The sequence below is a fragment of the Argentina silus genome (assembly GCF_951799395.1).
Source record: "Argentina silus genome assembly, chromosome: 4".
Classification (NCBI taxonomy): Eukaryota; Metazoa; Chordata; class Actinopteri; order Argentiniformes; family Argentinidae; genus Argentina; species Argentina silus.
The window spans coordinates 6552043-6570921 of record NC_139658.1 but is presented as its reverse complement, the minus strand read 5'-3'; the positions used below and the strand labels follow the sequence as shown (position 1 = coordinate 6570921).

Here is an 18879-nt window from a genome sequence, read left to right as displayed (position 1 = left end):
GTGTCCATTTAGGAAGCCTAATATAAAAATCAGTAGGTCACTAAAATCATCCTGGGAGAATTGAACATGCACACACACACACACACACACACACACACACACACACACACACACACACACACACACACACACACACACACACACACACACACACACACACACACACACAGGGGAATTGTGGGAAAACTCTGCTGTCTCGAAGTTTGAGGTGACTCAATGTAAAGCGGGCTCTCACGTTCATTAGCCCAGGTTGTAAAAATAGTTCCATCTGTGGTCTTTTTGAAGATGATGGTCGGCTGAAAACCCACCATCAGCAAGCCAGTGGAAAAGGGGGCTCCACTACGCCAGAGGGAACACATGGGAAGCACAGTCAGTTTTCAGATGGAGTATGGTAAGGGTGTAACATGTGTATGGAGAGATTTGGGTGTGTGCCAGGACAGCAGGGCCTCTTTGATGGGGAAACATCAAGAGTTAATCCCACAAAGAAAAAGTATTAGCCTGTGATCATCGCTTGCGCTCTCTCTCTCTCTCTCTCTCTCTCTCTTCCAAGACCTTGACGGCACACATGCTTAAGGGCTCAAATCTGTCCATCCTGTTTGGAGAATTGTGGACTGAAGATGATGTGGAGATACATATCTGCGAGAGGCCGTCAAAATACATTCAAAACCCTCCTGGCTGGCTGATTTAGCTGATTTAGCTGATTTGGCTGAATGCATGCTGGGTTTATAGGTTGGAGTCATATGTTCCTGGCTAAACTAATTGGAGACGCAGAGTTATTAAACATATGGAACAGAGCTGTAGACCATATGCAGTCCTTTGGAGGAGCAGCCTGTATTTACTGGTAATCTCCTAGCTGCTGTGGCCTGTATTCAATTCAATACAATACAACTTTATTAATCCCAGAGGGGGCACTGATATAAGATGTAAGAAACCCTCACCTGAACCAGGTTAGACAGCCACTCTTGGCTAGGTGAAGACACAAGCTTTGTAGTAGGCTCAAGTAGGCCCAAGTGACACTCTATGTCATAGAAGAGATGAGATGAAATGGGAGTAAGGTGAGTCTACGACAGGGTAAAACACGGGTAGTGTTAAACATCTAAAACATCTAAACTACTAAACATCTATGGGTAGTGGATGAGTAAAATTATAATATAACATACACTAGCACCAATAACTCAAGAAAGAAAGAGGAACAACAGAAGGCACAAGCCATCTGTGTTCATCAGAGATTACTCATTATTCTGTGACTGCTATTCATGCCTCAGTCTTGAGTTACACCTCCACAATGTGGCTACACGCCGAGTCTCCCTAAGGAGGACTGGAGGCCTCAGATCATATGTACCCTGGGCTGCTTACTGGCACCGTGCAGGGAGGCCGAAACACAAACCGACCACATGCTGAGGTAAATCTCCGCCTCGCTCTCTTTATGTCTCTCCTTTTCAGTCTGCCTCTGTGATTTCTGTGGCAGATGTGTGCCCTGCAATTTCAGAAGTGTCCCTTCTCACGACTCAGGTGGCATTTAACATTCTTCTCTCCACACGTAAACATACAGTACAGAGCACCTTGCATACAGTGAGTCCTTAACTGAAGTGTGAATATATTTGTCTCTCTGATTTCTCACTTCATACAGGATGTAATGGCAGGCAGAGAGGGAGAGAGAGAGGGAGAGAGAGAGGGAGAGAGAGAGAGAGAGAGAGAGAGGGAGAGAGAGAGAGAGAGAGAGAGAGAGAGAGAGGGAGAGAGAGAGAGAGAGAGAGAGAGAGAGAGGGAGAGAGAGAGAGAGAGAGAGAGAGAGAGAGAGAGAGAGAGAGAAAAAGAGATAGCGAATAGAGAGTAAAGAGTGTGAGTTCCACACTGAGCAGTGAATGAAGGAGTGTTGCAGGGAGAGGCTGGGCAGATGATCCTCAGAGCCTCATCTCTCTGCTCCTGCTGCTCTCTGGGTGAGGCTGGGAGTGATTAAACAACTCAGCCAGATCACAGAAATGCACTGGGAAATCTGGTTTCAATACAGTGCTTCCTGTGAAAACAGGAAATAGCTGTCATTTCTGCAGGCATAACAAAGCAGCAGTGTGAGTGCTGGACCTTGGAGCATACAGCTTCCCTGGGCCTAGGAGGCTGCCTCCCAACACTGCTAATTCAATTAGGAAAGAGAGGGCAAGGTGGGGCAAGAGAGGCACAGGGGGGAGGAATGAGGAGGGGCAAGCTGCTAGGACAGGGGCTGCAGAGGATGTGTGGGGAAGAGGGGAGAGAGGAAGGGGGGAGGAGGGTGGGTGATGAAGAGGCAGGAAGGGGGCTGTCCACAGCAGGCAGCAGTGCAGACTATTAAAGCCCTCTCCTACAAAGCTTACACCAGCACAGCAGAGCAGAGCAGAGCAGAGCAGAGCAGCCCATGCAGTCAGGCGGCTAGACTGAACGGTTGAACGCCTGGCTGGACTCCTCACTCCTCAGTCCCCAGTCATCAGCCCCAGCCCAGGGTCACATTTCTGCTCGGCGTGCCTTCTCCAGTTTAAGGGCCAGTGGCTCTCCTTACAGCAAACAGCACCCAGGGGCATCATTAGGGGCCCACTCCTTGTCACCCACACCCCGATCAACACGGAGGGCAGAGATAGCCCTGATAACAAAACCAGTTGCACATGCGTAATGTTATAGTCCTGGTGGACTTGTGGATATGCCTCGATATGGCAGCATGGGGAAGGAGCTTGGCTGGAAAAACAAAACGTTGATATGACGTGCACTTGAGGGGTATGTCTCTACCTCAGACGATCACATTTAAGAGCCAAATTTCCCCTCTAGGTCATAATGGGATATCAAATGACTCCACTGTGCAAGAATGTGACCACCACTGTACTAAAGAGGCATACTGAACAGACTTAATCTCATTGTAAAGTTTTAACACTCCCTTTACAATTCACTGGTACAGTAGCAACTACAGAAATGGGAGAGAAAAATAATGACATGTGAGGAGTTGTATTGCATTTCCACATGTAATTTCAGAGATTATCATCAGTGTTAAGAGTTATGTTTCTGTGCTCTCTAGAGTTATTATTCTTTGTATGACCCTTGCCCAGAAAAGAATGTAAACACACAGTGGAAAACGATACTCAGATTCTCTCTGTTGAGCTGACGAGGCCTGCATCCCGTTTGTTTACATTTTCTGTGCCTCTATATAAGATAACAACAGTCGGGAAAAAAGCAGGGGGGGCTTCCTACTTTGGGAAACAGCTGTTTAACAGTCCCTGGGGATGCTGGAGACAGTGGGGAAAAGCGCAGAGATGTGTTGACTCCTTTGTTATCATCAGAGTACAGTTATAGTTCCTAAAGTCAGCCAGCTAAGCCCTACTGTATTTCCTTCACAGTAAAGAGGAAATGCTTTAAGTCCTTTGCTCTTATTACAACCTGCATACTTCTTGCTGCAGAGGGATAAGTCACTCCAGAGGCACTGGGGATGTATTCAAAACAAACACATTTAGATTAAATCACCTTTATGTTTGCAATCAAAGTCTAGCACTCCATGGCCAAAAATGGTCATGATTGAATTTCTACGGAGCTGGCCGTCTCTTAGCTAAATCTGACCTTATCTCCACTGTTTACTCTCCCTCTCCTGCTTATAGGGACATGCAGGGCCACACCAGAGCCCTCTCCTCCACCGTGCCCTTCTGATGGCACTTAGCAATGGAGGTTACCCGCTAGTCAATGCTGCTTTGACATACTGTAGGACTTACTAACTCATTTGATATAAAAAGCCAAGGCTGATCTCATGAGAGGAGTGTACTGTACCATTGCAGCTGTGAGAGCCCTTGATACTTCATGTCAGAACACAAGTGAGGTTTAACAGCTGCACACAGGCACTCGCTTCAAACACAGCCTAATAAAATCTCCTCTAATCCTCAAGGATATTTAGTCTGGCAAGAAAAAATGGAGATAAAAATGATGAAGTAGCTTTATGCAGAAATTGCTAAAGCAGATACCCCAGCTGTAACTCTGTGGCTGAGACTAAATACTTATCAATATGTTTATGACATTAATATTGTCAGAGGAGGTACACTACACAACATATTGTGCACTATGCTGCTGCTGCAATAGTGTATACATACATATGAAAAACATCAACATGTTATGTTAATGACATGGTATTATTCTTTCTTAATTCCTATTCCCAGCCATAAATATCCAAGCTGCTGCAACTATTTTACCTTCTCTTTTCCAGTTCTACAGCACCTCACCATTGTGCTGTTGACTCACAGGTCACAGACAGGCTCCTCCAACCACTCCCCCTCTTATTTCTCATTCATGTCATCCCTCCATCTGGCCTGACAGCTTGTCCACCACACATGTGCGTGCACACACACACACACACACACACACACACACACACACACACACACACACACACACACACACACACCTCCACCACATACACAAAGGCTGCCAAGGTGAGCAGAGGTAACCCAACCCCAGGACAGGCCTTTCCAGATGGGCTCTGCCCACCCCCCACCTCCAACAGGCAACTGGAGCTGCTGGACACCTCTAGAACATGCAGGAGACTGAGAGCAGAGATGAACAGGCATTACCAGGGCTTTGCCATTAATAGAGAAGACAGGAAGGGAAAGGCTATTAGTGAAGGCTATCTAACACTTCATCACTAACACTGAAGTATCGAGCCACTAAATCAATAACCATTGGAAGGTGTTGGCCGACTGGTGTGAGGTGCAGTAAGTGTTGATGTTGTGATCTTCTTGACTAAAGGGAGCAGAGCATGTGATGTATCAACAAACACACAGGAAGTTGAGGTTCCTCTGGACCTTCCATTAAAACACACAGGACACACATGGGACCCAGGCTAATCTCAGGACTCAGGAGCACAAGCAGAGATGCACGCACACGTCCCCCACGACAACAACTCTGACCCCTGACCTCTGACACAATCTTTTCAGCCATGATCTATATCTGTGTTTCTATATAATGGACTGTAAAAAATACTGTTAATTAAGTAGCTTAATTAAATACATTTTGTAGAAGAAAATAGGAACCAACCATTACATAGGCCTAAACATCAACACACACACATTAACAACAACATACACCAACAAAACCCATACTCAACCCATGCAAAACCCATGGTCAAATTCTAATGTCTTTAACTACAAGTTTGTAAGTCCTCTATAAACATTTGGTGAACAATCCATCTGGGTTTGAGGAAATGAGATGACATTTGCTCTCTTCAGTTTGTCTCCAGACAGAGGCCCATGCAGGCTGGACCATTTGGGTGTATGGGGTGAGGGGTGGGGGATGGGTAGCATTGGGAGAGCCTGTCTGAGAACCAGACCACATCTCTTACCATCTGTGTTTCTAGAATGCAGAGCGGACATAAGCCACTGGTGCAGACAGTTGACAGACCACCTTTTACCCTGAGAGCTCCATCAAAGTGTCTCCTGCACACGACAGGGCCAGTGTGATGTATCCACTACAACGTGGATGTGCGTCTCTCAGTGTGTATAACATACTCTTCACAGCCGACATGAAGAGAGAAGAGCAGATCTGTAAATAAGTCAGCTCATCTCACACCAATCTGCTTGTCATTATCACCTCCTCACCTCCCACCCAGACCCAGCTCTCTGAGCCTCCAGAGCTCATCCAGGCCCAGCTCTGTGCTCTCCCCATCTGGAGACCTCCTGTCTCCCCCTGGCTCCTCTTATCCCAAACACCCACAAGGAGAGTGCCAGCAATTCACTAGCACAGCTACATCCCTGTGACTGTTGTTGGCTGAGGTTTTGATGCTTTCCTCTACATTGAGACAGGAATATATGATTCACTATTAAGAGGCTGATATGAAATGCCGAGGCCACAAAAAGAGACCTGGGGTCTGGAAAATGTTGTGTGTCCACCCCCTTCCCCTAAGAAACGGCCAGGAGATCTCAGTACTCCATTATAAATCCTCACGTTCTGGATAGTGTTCCCTCTTAATGACTACTAACAGTCGCTGAGTATGTGATTCAACGTTTCCATGCTGTTTTGGACCAGGTTTGGAATGTCTGGGCAAGAGAAATGGAGAAGTGTTAGAGGAAAGACAGAATGAACAGGGGGAAAATAACCAGAGAGAACTGGATTTCATTATTATTCATGATGAAAAGTCATTGTCTTGTTGTCCCTGTTCAAAACATAGGCCTACATATTGTTATCGCCATCTTGCAGTTTGAAAGAAGTCTTAGCACTCCAGAACGAGAGAGGCCCTGAATTTGTCTGAGTGAGGACAGTGTACAGTACCATACTGTTCTGTTCTACCCTGGTGAGGCAAAGAGCCTGCAGCCTGCAGCCTCAGCACTGAGTAGGGAGGCACAGCTGCCCCTGTCATCACAATGCCCCACCATCCTGCAGCTGCAGCATGTCTGGTTGTAACCATAGCTGTAACCAGACCTGCACTGTTTCACAGCATCCCCCCTCCCTCCCCCCTCCCCCTTACCTCGCCACTTCCTCAGGTCGCATGGGGCAGAGTTACCCTACTCTCTGACCCCTTATGACTCTGATCAGTCGGGGGTTCGGGGCCCCAGTGGGAGGGCAAGGCCAGTCCATGGGTCAGACCCCCTTCAGAGGTGAGCTAGAGGGCCAGGCGGGCATGTGGGGGGAGGCGGTTGCATTACCTCACCAGGCACGCTCCCAAACTCATGACCCATAACTAGAGTCGAAGATCTGTTTAGCTTTCTTAATTGGCTGGCGCCCATTTTTCCTCCAGGTTTTAGAGTGTGGCTAATGCTTCATATAACTCAATAAGCCTGGTATTACCTTCAACGCTACTGTAGATTGGACGCTGAAGGGGTCTCTCTCTTTAGAGGACAAGCTTTTTTCTCTCTTGCTATTTAACATGGGTGCCTTTGTGCATTGAGGTCTATTGGAGTGTTCAAACACAGCTGCAGGCTGGGTCTGTGTGGGTGTGGGTATATAGTTACCTCCTGCCTTACCTGGACACTTAAACCCCTGGGCTTAGTCTGAGCTGACTTAAGATCTTGGTTATGTGCCATGTATTCTCGGTTTAGCTATGGTCTTTTACACTCACTCACTGTAGAAACTCTCCTCAGAGAGGAAGGATGTGACGAAAGCCAGGCTGAAGGGATTTAGCCCCATACTGAGCCATGCTTAAAAAAGCGGTCGCAAATACAGCGAGAGTCTTTGACATTATACAAAGTGCCTTTTATGTGCTGATTAGCATGTTTATAATAATAACATATGCAATTTGGGTTTTATCTGCCTTTGGCTCTGGTTCACACTACCTACTTTATGATTGAGTTGGCCCTGTCACTCACCTTGAAGCTCTGGGGCTCGCAGGGCAGAGACAGGACAAAGTACTGGACAGCCAGGTTGATATAGGCCGAGCGATAGGAGGTGACCTTGTTGTGGCCCTGCACCAGCTTGTACAGCTCCACACACATCAGCCCTGCCACTGCCGCCGTGGTCGTGGCTATGGCCGGGATGATCCGCCCAGCAATGAGCTTACTCTGGGAATGAGAGAGAGGAGAGAGAGGGGTTTTGAGAGACTGTGTTTAAGTGTCTGTTTATATGTTCATGTATGCTACTAAAGGCTGTATGTCTGCAAAAAAGATATAGAAGAACAAAAGAGGAGAGACGTGGGGAGTAAAGGTGATGTCATCTAGAAACAAGATCAAAGTGCATTACCTATGATGATTAAGGCTCCGAAGTGTCCCTCCTGCCATACCCCCACACCCCCACCCCCACCCCCACCCCCACCCCACCTGTCTGCGCGTCTGTGTGCGGGGCCCTGGCCTGCTCAGGTGACACCTCCCAGGGGACAGGCAGGTAAAGTGCTGTGATTAGTTCTGCCTCAGGAACAAAGGTGAGTGGGCTGTCCCTGCCTCTTTTCTCTTTTAACGCTCAGTGGCTTTAGGGCAGGTGAATACAGCCATAGAAAACACAGCCACAGGGAAGAGGGTGTGTGTGTGTGTGTGTGTGTGTGTGTGTGTGTGTGTGTGTGTGTGTGTGTGTGTGTGTGTGTGTGTGAGAGAGAGAGTACTTAGTGTATGCCGTGCCATTTTTGATTCTGATAATAATGTGAATTCATACCTTGTGTCGATCAGCAGCAGGAATGTCATAGTTCTCTGCTCTCAGGTTAGAGGCAGCAACAATGTAGTCCATGTGGAAATTACTGTCATCATCCTGGAAAGATAATTAATCATCTGTAATGTATATCACATGTATTCATAGCACAAACACACCATTCATATCCATGAAGTGATGGATAAGATCAGAAGAAAATCACTCTAGGGACAGACCACTTTGCACATCTCTGTCTGCAGCCATATTAAAGGCAAGTCTGTTAATGACGTGATGTTCTGGTCGTTTCCTTTGAGCTGTGTGGCCATTGTTGCTGTGTCACTTTAATCACACTAGTACATGACTTATTCACCCCTCTCCAATGTAGTGAAAATCAGATTTCCGCTGTGAGCGACAGTGCCTATGAGGTCATGCCTCTGTTACAGAGGCTCTACAAAGGCTAAGGAGGCGACAGTCACTCAGGGGCAGCTGGAGGGGTTGTGAGGTAGTCCACGCTGGCAACCCGACGCCTGTGGAATTCACCCACACACATTCCATGCATCCGCAGCATGACCTGGGCAGGTGAGGAGGAGGATGATGAAGGGGAACATGGCACTTTCAAGAGACTCACACCAATCCAAGGTGTCATCTGATATGTCCTTGACTCACCTCATCGACCCTTCTAGTCACCTACATGCATTTAAACCTGCTGAGGTGGAGAGAGAGGCTTGTAATGACTATGTTTAATTGGTAGCAATCAGGGAATGAGATCCCTTGAAAGAAATATTTCATTTACGAAAGCTTTTTGGTCCCAAAAACTGCTTTCTAAAATGGAGTGTCTAGGCCCTAGACTCTAGGGACAACTCTCGGGTTGCATACAAACATGTTGTTACTGGCCAGGGGTGTTCTAGGGGAGTGGACTCACCGATTGTCACCTTTCTGTCTCTGGTGGCTGCCACTTCAAATCGTGCATGGATGCAGAAACACATCAACTAATGTCTGACACTGTCCATTTTAGTGGTTATATTATTATAAGGGAGGATGTTGTTGTTTGGAACTTCAAACTGAATTTTGCCAGAGGTGGCAGATTTCCAACAGACTTACGCCCAGGCTCCTTTAAGCTTCTCTGCATAACAGTGACTGTGTAAGACAATGAGAGTGTTATTGAATTAACTGCTGCCCTCAGGGCTTCGTGAGTGTGCCACTTCAAAGAGCTGGGTGACATGGCGGTAGACCATGCGAGGGGGGGCACTGCAGACAGAGATCCTCAATGACCACATACCGCCAAAACACATACAAAGAGAGACGTTCCTCAGGCCTAGTCACACTGCTCACTATTCACCACTGTTCTCAACCCTGTTTTTAACAGGATGTGTGCTCTTCAAAATCCTCCCCGTGTGGAATTGCAACAGGGAGGCCACAAAACACAGGACAGCCCTGTTTCATAAGCCCTATTGGGACCAGTACAGACATGGGTCACTGAGGACCCAAAGATGAAACGGCCATGTTGTTGCCCCCCATAAAGTTTAGCATTGCCCCCTCCTAGGGCCGGCCGCCAGTCAGTCTGTGGCCCGCAAAACATTATGCAGTGTGAGCCATGGAGGTATTCAGAACAGTGCACTCTTATTACCTTCTCAAAGTCAATGGGGTGCATCTGTAGGGCCGGGCTGTTCCGAGGGACAGAGGCCAGCTTCTTCGTCAACTCCTCAAGCCGGGTTTTGTCTGGTGCAACAACAGAGACACATTGAGTTACATTAGACAGGCAGACAGATAGGCATGCAGAATGGCAGAGGGAATTGACGGACAGATGATGGTTTGATATTTGAGTGTACTCACCTACATCCCCACGGTTCCTCTCTTTCTCTTCCTCCATCTCCTTGTCGGTGAGGTGGATCTTGACAGAAGACTTGGGGATGAAAGGAGGTATGTTGACCTTCTCTAGAACTCTCCTGATGGCAGAGCAGTCTCTGGTCCCTGTAATCCCATGGATCTGCCCATAGAGGTTAGCTGCTGCCACCACGTAGTCCATATGGGTGGTCTACACATGATGACACGATAACAAAAACTGTTAATGACCCTCCACCTCCAGGTCCTAACAGTCAAAACCAGATCTGAGGTAAAATAAATAATTACACATCCCACAAACTCACTGTCATATTAGGTTGTGTGTTAAGTGGTCATTTCCTGCCAGGCACACCCAGGGAGAAAAGGCTATGGAAAATCTTAACATCTGACAGGATGTTGTACGTGGAATGACTACCACATGACCAAGCTGTTTGTGATACCGTCTGAACACTCACCAGGTGAGCAATCGACTGACCAATGGAAAAAGACCATCAAAGTAAAAATAGAACCACATTTAAAATATTTTGAAAATCCCCATCAATGGCTAAACCCCTTTGATTCTTTCTGTGTAGAATTCTAATGTGTATCTCATTGTATGTAGCACAGGGCCAAGATTCAGTTGATTTATAGCTGTTATCAAATGGCAGTTAAAATACCATGAATAGGTTATTTGAGGTTATTTGCTCTAGAAGCAGTGTGGTCATTGAGTTAGTAGAATTTAAGCTACATTCCTAAAAGCCTTTGTTCTTCTTCTATTATCTGTCAGAGCTGCAGGCTCAGACCTGGGGAAAAGGTGACAACCCTTCATACCAGGAGTGATGAGGAGAAGAGGAATGGAGAGAGAAGAAGCAGAAGAAATTAGGGGAAAGACGGGAGGAGGAGATGAGATGAAATGTTATCAGTAGAGGAAAGAATTGTTGACGATGGGAAAGGTGAGGAAAAGGGAGTGAGAGGAGAGGAGAGGAGTGGACAGCAGTCAAGGAAAGAGTAGAGTAAATGATAAGAGGGCAGTGTCAGATTGGGGGGGGGGGGGGCAATGGTGGTGTGGAGACGTCACACTCTTTCACATTCAAAGGACCATTCTAACCCCTCAGTCACACCTTTTTTCATCTCAATGGCTCCATTGTGTGGCTGTGCATGTGAGTGAGGGAGTGAGTGAGTGAGTGAGTGAGTGATATGAGTGGATGGGTATGGGCTTGTGAGTGCACGTGTGAGTGAAGGTAGTGATGGGGCAGATGTTATCCACATTGCTTTGTCTCAAGCAGCAGGTAGACGGTTCTCACAGTGGAGATAAGAATCCAATATATGACCAGATAGATGTGAGTGAGCAGTTATCAGCCAAGACAATGACATTTCAACCATTCCTGTTGACCATACAAGGAGCGAACGGGGATAACAGTTAAATATGACAGAGTCCTTGGTAGGAGGAGTTCGTTAAAAATGAGTGTAAAACTTACGTTGTTGGGGTCAAAGGTTAGTGGATGTGGACACCTCTTAGCTCCAGACCAGAATGGAAGGTCAGAGCTCGTCAACTAGAGAGAGACAGAGAAAGAAATCATCCTTAAAGGGCCAACCAAACAACAACAAACCAGTCACCCCACCACTTTTTTTAGTAAACAGATGAGGGATGGGGCTGGAGAAATGTAAACACTCCATGAGAGTCTCCATGCAGAGATGATGCTTGAATACTCTCCACACTTTACTCATTCATAAATACTGTACAATGAAGGTATATAAAGCAAGGAGAGGCTTACATGTGACTGTCCACACCCAATTCATCACAGATCAAACACATTACCATAGATGCATAGACAGCCATGGGGTGAGTTTACTCACAGCAAGATGATAATCATCATATATCATCAATAATCAAAGAATGGAGCAAGCACACTACCGTACCCCCTTACATGTGATGATTGGTAGATGCATGAGGATCACATTCCATGAATGTCTAGTAAAACACTTTCCCTGGGTTGCCAGCCAGACTAATGTTGTTATCAGGTGTGTGTGTGTTTGTTGACCTCACAATTTGTTGCCCTGATAAAAGAACAGTGGGGTCCCATGGCTTTGATCTGTAACACAACCCCCCCACCCCCTCCTTCTACCCAACCCCAAGGGAGCCATTCTGTAGCAGCTCAGGGCTATCTAAATCATTATACAGTACCCAACATAAAGAGGGTTCTGTTAGCTTAGGGGTTTCTTAATACCATTTCATCTGCAGAGGGACAGTTTCTGTTGGTTTAAAGATGCAATCTTTAAATTTTAACCATATAGCCAGCCACTTTTTAGTGTGAAGTTGAGAGATGGGGCTGGGGAAATGTGACCACTAAAATTCATAGAATATTTTTCTAATTATTATTAAACCTTTATTTAGGCAGGGTGTCCCACTGAGACCAGGTCTCTAAGCCCTGCTTACAAACATGGAACAATCAAAAGTACATTCAAAATGAAAAACAATTACAATGACAATTTACAGAATATAATCAATTACAGTAAAACACGTACATTCCTTGGACGACAGATCCTTTATTAAGGTCTAAAATGCACCCATTGACACAAGAGAATCTAATTTGAGTACCTTTTGAATGCCGTTCCCAGTACTCGAGGCACAGAAACCAAAGGCCAATTTACCTAGTTCAGACGAAACGCGGGACCTGGTTTGGTACTCTGGAGAGCATGTTTGCCATAAAAGCAAGGATGTGAGGTAAAATTGGAGTTTTTAAATAACTGCTTTATATACAAATAAAAAACAATGATAAGCCCTTCTTGAAGTCAAAGACTTTGTCTTATTATCAAAGGTGAAGCAGGACTTATTTCTGTACAAACAAAAAATAAGTTTAACTCTCAAACTCTTGATCAGAACATGTGTTTAAAAAGACTTTCATCTATCCAAATGCCCAGGTACTTATAATGTGGGACTTGTTCAATTTGGGCTCCTTTCAGGGTACACATATGCAGAACATTGTCATCAATATTACATGATGCAAGGACTAACAGTCCATGATATTGATATGAATGTTTTTGAAAGCTATTGATAGTTTGTTTACAAACAATTAAATAAAACAACCTTATACTGTATTTTGGGTTATGAGAAGGTGCAGTAGGAATCAACTATATGATAATCTGTGCCTTCTCATACAAGGCCTCTGATCTATCTTACCCTCTGACCCATGTCTGTGCTCCCTGACCCACAGCTCTACACACAGGAAGCCTACAGACAGACAGCCTGTTTCTTCACAGCAGACAACGTAACCACATATTAATCAACTGTGTTGTGTTTCAACACAAAGTCTGTCTCACAGGATTACATCTGCTTGCTCAATATCACTGTCTGACTCAATAATAATGATACTCTTAACTCTGAGTATCACATGTCTGGAGGCTACAGTTAGTGTATGACAGGGGAGGCTGGTGGAGGCAGAAATCGGAGGACCGGCTCATGTCTTGGAAGACATACTGTACATTGGGAGGACAACTATTGGGGGGATTTTGAGTAAGTGACCAGAGGAAGTGCATATGTCCATCTCAAAATCAAGCAAACCAAAAACTAGATTTTATCTTCCACCCTAGCAGTTGAGTCTACCAGTAAGACAGTAATAAGTTCACTCATAGGCAGTTTGTGAACGTTAAACGTCAGCAGGCTTATCATACCTCCCCAGAGCACTTTGGTTCAGTTGACTCTCTGGGAGGATACCGAAACCTCAGCCAATCTGAACTTTCCCAGACAGAGAGAGAGACAGGCGAAGCAAAAATCAGGGTAGGATCCAAAACTAGAATAATAATGACAAAAACAACCAACATGTCAAAACATCTAATATCTAAACCTCTTGCTCTCATTCAGCTTGCACCAATGCATTTTCTCACTGGTTTAATATTACAACATTATTACACGTGATGTACTGTATCCAATCTGTTTAACAGAACTTTAACTCATAAACGGAGTGTTACAGCACGTGAGCCTCTGCCCATTGTTTCAGCATGACTCATTTTCCTGCAAAGTGAGTATAATACCAAAAGGCTTCTCCCAGGGGACTTAGAGCAAAAATGCAATGCATTTCTCCCAGAGACCCACCCTCCCTCCACTAAGACTTTAACAGGATATGAGTGGAATGAAATCAGTCTCAGTCAGGGGTATCTTTATTGACCCATATCTTGGAGGGGAGATATCTGAGCAGGCCAGACAGGGCCAGTTGTCAGACCAGGGTCACAGTGGGTATGTTTGGGTTTGATACTGATCCTTTTGTGGTCCCTGTGGTGTGACAGCAGCATGTGACGTGATGTCACTCTCTCTGCATGTCACACCAGAGTAGAGATCTCGACAGACACTGGGAAAGTCCATCTACAAATATCCAAGGTTTTTTCATACTGATCACTGTGGACACCCAGTTCACTATCCAGCAATACTGTGTTGCAGGACTGAAGCAATGTAGCTGTGAACTAAATAGGCACTGATGCAGTTATTGAAGAAACATACTTAATCATTGGATATTTGTAAAGATATGAAAAATCTAATGAAACAAACATCAAGTAGCCCCACAATCAGTAGCCCCACAATTCAAGTTGCTCCAACTGAGTCTTGAACTTGTGACCTCTGGCTTGCCAACACACATGACCATTTCAAATACCCAACACCAGCTACGCTATCAAAAAGCTAGCAATTCGACAGCGCGGGTGGAGGTATTTGAACTTTAGGAGTGAGGATCTCAACTCGGTTACACTAACACTGCATATCTGATCACATGATAATGTGAATACTCTATATATCACGTACCAGAGATCACAAGTCTGATTTCTTGTTGAGGAACACAATGCTGTGACAGGCAAGGTGTATAAACAACAGTGCCACCACGTGTTCATAAACAACACCACAACATTACTGAGAGAAAAGTCCATTACCCAGGATCTGGGGCCAGGATCTGGGGCCAGGCAGGGCTTTTAGGGTTCTAATGGTTTTTCAGTGTGTGTTGTGTTACCTGTTCAGGAGGGAAGCAGTGCAGCAGTTGTCTGATGTTGTTGTTGTAGAGGGTCTCCCACTGACGACAGGCCCATCCAACACAGTCCTCCCAGCCTGCCGGACCCTGCCCCCCTACGGCTCCCCACACCCCCTCCAGGACCTCCAGGGCCTCGGCCTCCCCACGGTCCAGCATACGTTCCACAAAGCCAGTGTCACTGCAGGGAACAGCAGAACAACTGCATTAAATAAGCAGGAGCTAATGGACCTCTATGTTATCCCTTTCAAGGGGATGATATTCCTGAGAAAGACTGGAGAAAAAAAGGCAAATAAAAAAGGAAAACAAAATAGGATGATGTAAGGTGGGTGGGCAGGATGAGTTTGGATTGAAAGCTAATTTAAACCATCTCAAGGTCTCATAACAATACACAACATACTCCTCTCTCTCCCCCTCCCAGGGTTCATCCTCTAAAACAGACGGATTGACTCCCATTGTTCTGACAGAGCGTGTTTACAATAACTGTGCAACAACTGAGTAGAGATAGGAGCCGCAAAGCCCTGTCCACTAATACAGGTTCCAGTATCCTGCTCCGGACAAACACTGACATCTAACTGTGTCCTCTTGTACGCTCGACCTGAATGTCAATAAAGTTACACACTCAATTACATTGAGGTTATTCTAGGGGCTGGGTTGGTGCATAGACAGCTCAAGAGATTCTAATTCACTCTCTCCCGCTCTGACGTCTGTCTGGCGAGGAGGAAAATGGGTAAAACTGCACAATGTCAGTCAGCGCTAGCACTGTTGGTGGGTAGGTGAGAGGAGGTTAGCGGGCCTTCTTTGAAACTGGGTAAGGGGTCAGCTTGCATCTGAGGGGAAGGAAGTGGTCAGAGTTGGGCAGGGGTGGTGTTGTGTGCACTATGCAGGGTTCCATAGGCAGTCTCCGAATGCCTGGCTGGTTCCTGTACCATGGCCCAGGTTCCTGTATAAACACTGCTAGCTTACTTTAAACAGCAGCACACAGGAAAGGCAGATGAAGACGAAGCAGACTCCCTTACAGACGGTTACACTTAAGTGGACCTAAACAGGAAGTATGGGAGCAGTTTGAGGTTGTCAGTTTCACAACATACATATGGTTGGGTAAGAGGGGCTTGTTAAAGGAAGCTTCATTCTTCCTCATATTCACCTCACAGACTGTGACTCCCTATAATCATTGTAAGCCTGGACCATGATGGGTTGTGGGAAGTAATTTTGTGATGGAGAGTTGGAATGCTAGATATAGCACCAGTAATAGCAATCTATGGAAGGCCTGATGACATTACATGTATCCACTCTTTTTACTAAATGACAGAACTCTCTCTGAAGTCCTTATAAGAAGCATATTTCCTGGAGGGTTTCCCATATGGTTCCAGCACAGGGGTTGGGAAGGAGAGACGGTGAGTGGATCTCTTGATTGTTCATATGATCCTCTCCTAGCCTGAGTGGTTCAGGGCTGAGTCTGTGTCTGTGGGGCTGGGTGAGGTCTTTCCCTACTCCAGGGCAAGTGGGCTTCTCTACCATTTAGGGGACTTACAATAAATCTCTCTAAAATACATTGAGCCCCTAAGGGACACACAGACCATGACTCTTAACTACACCCTTACTGGGACGGATTAAGAGGGCTCCGGAGCAACAGAGCTCAGACGCACTGTCACACTCAAATCCCACAGACAAGGGCTGAAACATTCAATCATATTCAAAACTAGCCACATCAAACCACTAGTCTAGGGCAGCTGGTACTGTACTTAATTCAATCTTAACTTAATTCAATCTTAACTTATTTCAATAAACTAGCCTGTGGACCTTTTGGTACACACTAAGCATTATGGACCTCTCTAATTAGATGACTGTGTTACGGTCTTGGTAAAAGATTATCTAGCATCCTAGTTGTTTAAGTTAAGTTATTATTTTCTAAAGTGTGTTCCTGTCTACTCTGTGGATCACTCAAAGTAAAGTGGCTTTGCCTTTCGACGGCATTCCCTCGTCTGGTCTCCTTTCTGCGCCTGGGTCCTACACCACACACCCTCACATGCAGGGCACGGAACATCACAAGGAGCAAGCCTGTCTGTGTAAAACAGTGTTTGAAAGGATGGAGGGAATGGTGTAATGCTCGATGGTTGGTCTACAGCTGGTTGTAGATCTAGCAGGGTGAAAGAGCTGATTTGGCTAGTGTGGGCACAGTGGTATACAATTTAGCATGAGCATGAGTTTCAATGAAACATGAGCAGTCTTTGTGGTTAAAGTGTTGTTTAAAGACTATTTCTGCTGATCATGTTTGCAAGATTGCAACTGAGAGAGGTGTGTTATGAGAGACGGATTGACTTACCTCAAGTACTGATTCACATTTTCAGCTGCTTGCTTAAAGAGTCCCTCAAAATGGTCTCTGGCCCACTAGAATGATAGAGACATAAAGTTGGTCTGGTTTACTGTGGTTTTCATTTTACAGCTCACTCAGATACACCCTCTTTTTTGGCTGAATCACCCACAAAAGCTTATTCACTCTGGAGTGAGTTGAGTTAAGAGTGTGAAACCCTTTCCATATTTAATCAGTCGTGTGTGTATTGTGGGGGATTAAGAGATAAATTGAGTCTATATGGATGTAGTTTAGTCAACGTTGGGATATGGTGACAGAAGATCAGCATTGTAATCCCTCTGGATAGCTTGCCAACACTGTGCCAGTCAGTCAGAGAGCAGCAGTGGTAAAAACAAAACATGGCACGGTGGCAGCACATGAGGTCGAGTGATGCCATGGAACAGAACTTGGCTGGGATGTAGAGATTCAGCCCAAACACACATAGTTTATTCTGCTATTTCATTGAATTTTACATAAACATGGAGCTCTGACTTAAGCCTTGATTGTTGACATCACATGGGGAGAGGAGAAGTTGACGCAAGGGTAAGGTACAAAGATTCAACTCAAAATCTATTTTGTACCAGAGTGTGTTTCTATGCCTCACCTGTAGGGTGTGCTCTATGCGATGTGGGAAGTTCTTCAGGGTGCACAGAGGAATGGCGTTCTCAGTCCCTGACTTGATCTGACCTGGTCCATAGGAGTCTGTCAGGCGGGGCACCACCACTAGGGTGTGACCCTTACTACCCAAGGTGCCCCCCTCTAACATGGGCCTCTGGTGCTGAACGCAGCGGCCATCCAAGTACACTCCTATAGAGCAAGGACACAGTAGTATTAGTACACCAAGCTCCCTCCATCACTTACTCTGAACTTGGGGTGAATTTCTTAGTGACTTCTACCCCACATATAGAAGACTTGTGTTGTCTGGTATGTGCCATTGCATGAACCCTGTGCATTCCACAGTCCCTCTGAGCCAGCAACCATCTACACTATCAGTCACATAATGACATTTGAGAGTCCCACTACAGGATGGGTCCAGCTAACTCTATCAGACAGCTGGTAATAGACTGCTGCTGATTATTAGTGCTAATACTGATGGTGGCACATGTGACTACCACTGCCATTACTGTCACAAACCAGGGGAAAACACCTCTATTGGTAGCATTGGCACTAATTACTGCATTGTTACTGGTGCTGATGGGAGTATTGTATAGCACAATGCAGGCACTTTGGTAGTAATGTTATTGAAGCTGATGTCGACAGTAGGCTACCAAAGGTGTGGCCAGGGATATACAGTAACTACAGGCAATGGTATGGCTGCTGTAACTGTCACTAGTATGGTTCTGAAAGAGTGCCATTGGTATTGGTACTGACTAGCTTCCACATTATCCAGAGCAGCAGCCACTCCATCCAGCCCCATGAAGAAGTGGTGTCCGTAGACCTGTTCACTGTCTGGGTCCAGGCGGTTCTGGTGAGCAGTGATGTTCATATTAGGGTTCATTTCCTTGACCGCCTGGGCAGCAACCTCAGATTTCTGTCTCTGTGGAAGGAAAGGGAGGGTCAGAGGTGAGCTAATGACAAATGTGTCCCCATGATTCACTACATTTTGCCTCCTGCAAGATACTGTACATACAGTATGATGACAGGGTGGAA

At 45.8% G+C, this 18879-nt stretch overlaps 1 protein-coding gene across 1 annotated transcript in view; it reads right to left on the bottom strand.

Moving 5' to 3' along the window:
* uba7 (ubiquitin-like modifier activating enzyme 7) overlaps positions 1-18879 on the bottom strand; it is a 39618-nt gene that overhangs the window by 15949 nt on the left and 4790 nt on the right. The window contains exons 13-21 of the mRNA XM_083669053.1: positions 18601-18766; positions 17834-18036; positions 17203-17267; positions 14862-15057; positions 11346-11420; positions 9880-10081; positions 9674-9765; positions 8074-8166; positions 7299-7490 (exon numbers count right to left, since the gene is read on the bottom strand). Of these exons, the coding sequence (XP_083525179.1) occupies positions 7299-7490; positions 8074-8166; positions 9674-9765; positions 9880-10081; positions 11346-11420; positions 14862-15057; positions 17203-17267; positions 17834-18036; positions 18601-18766 (1284 nt within the window). The remainder of the gene's footprint in view (positions 1-7298; positions 7491-8073; positions 8167-9673; positions 9766-9879; positions 10082-11345; positions 11421-14861; positions 15058-17202; positions 17268-17833; positions 18037-18600; positions 18767-18879) is intronic.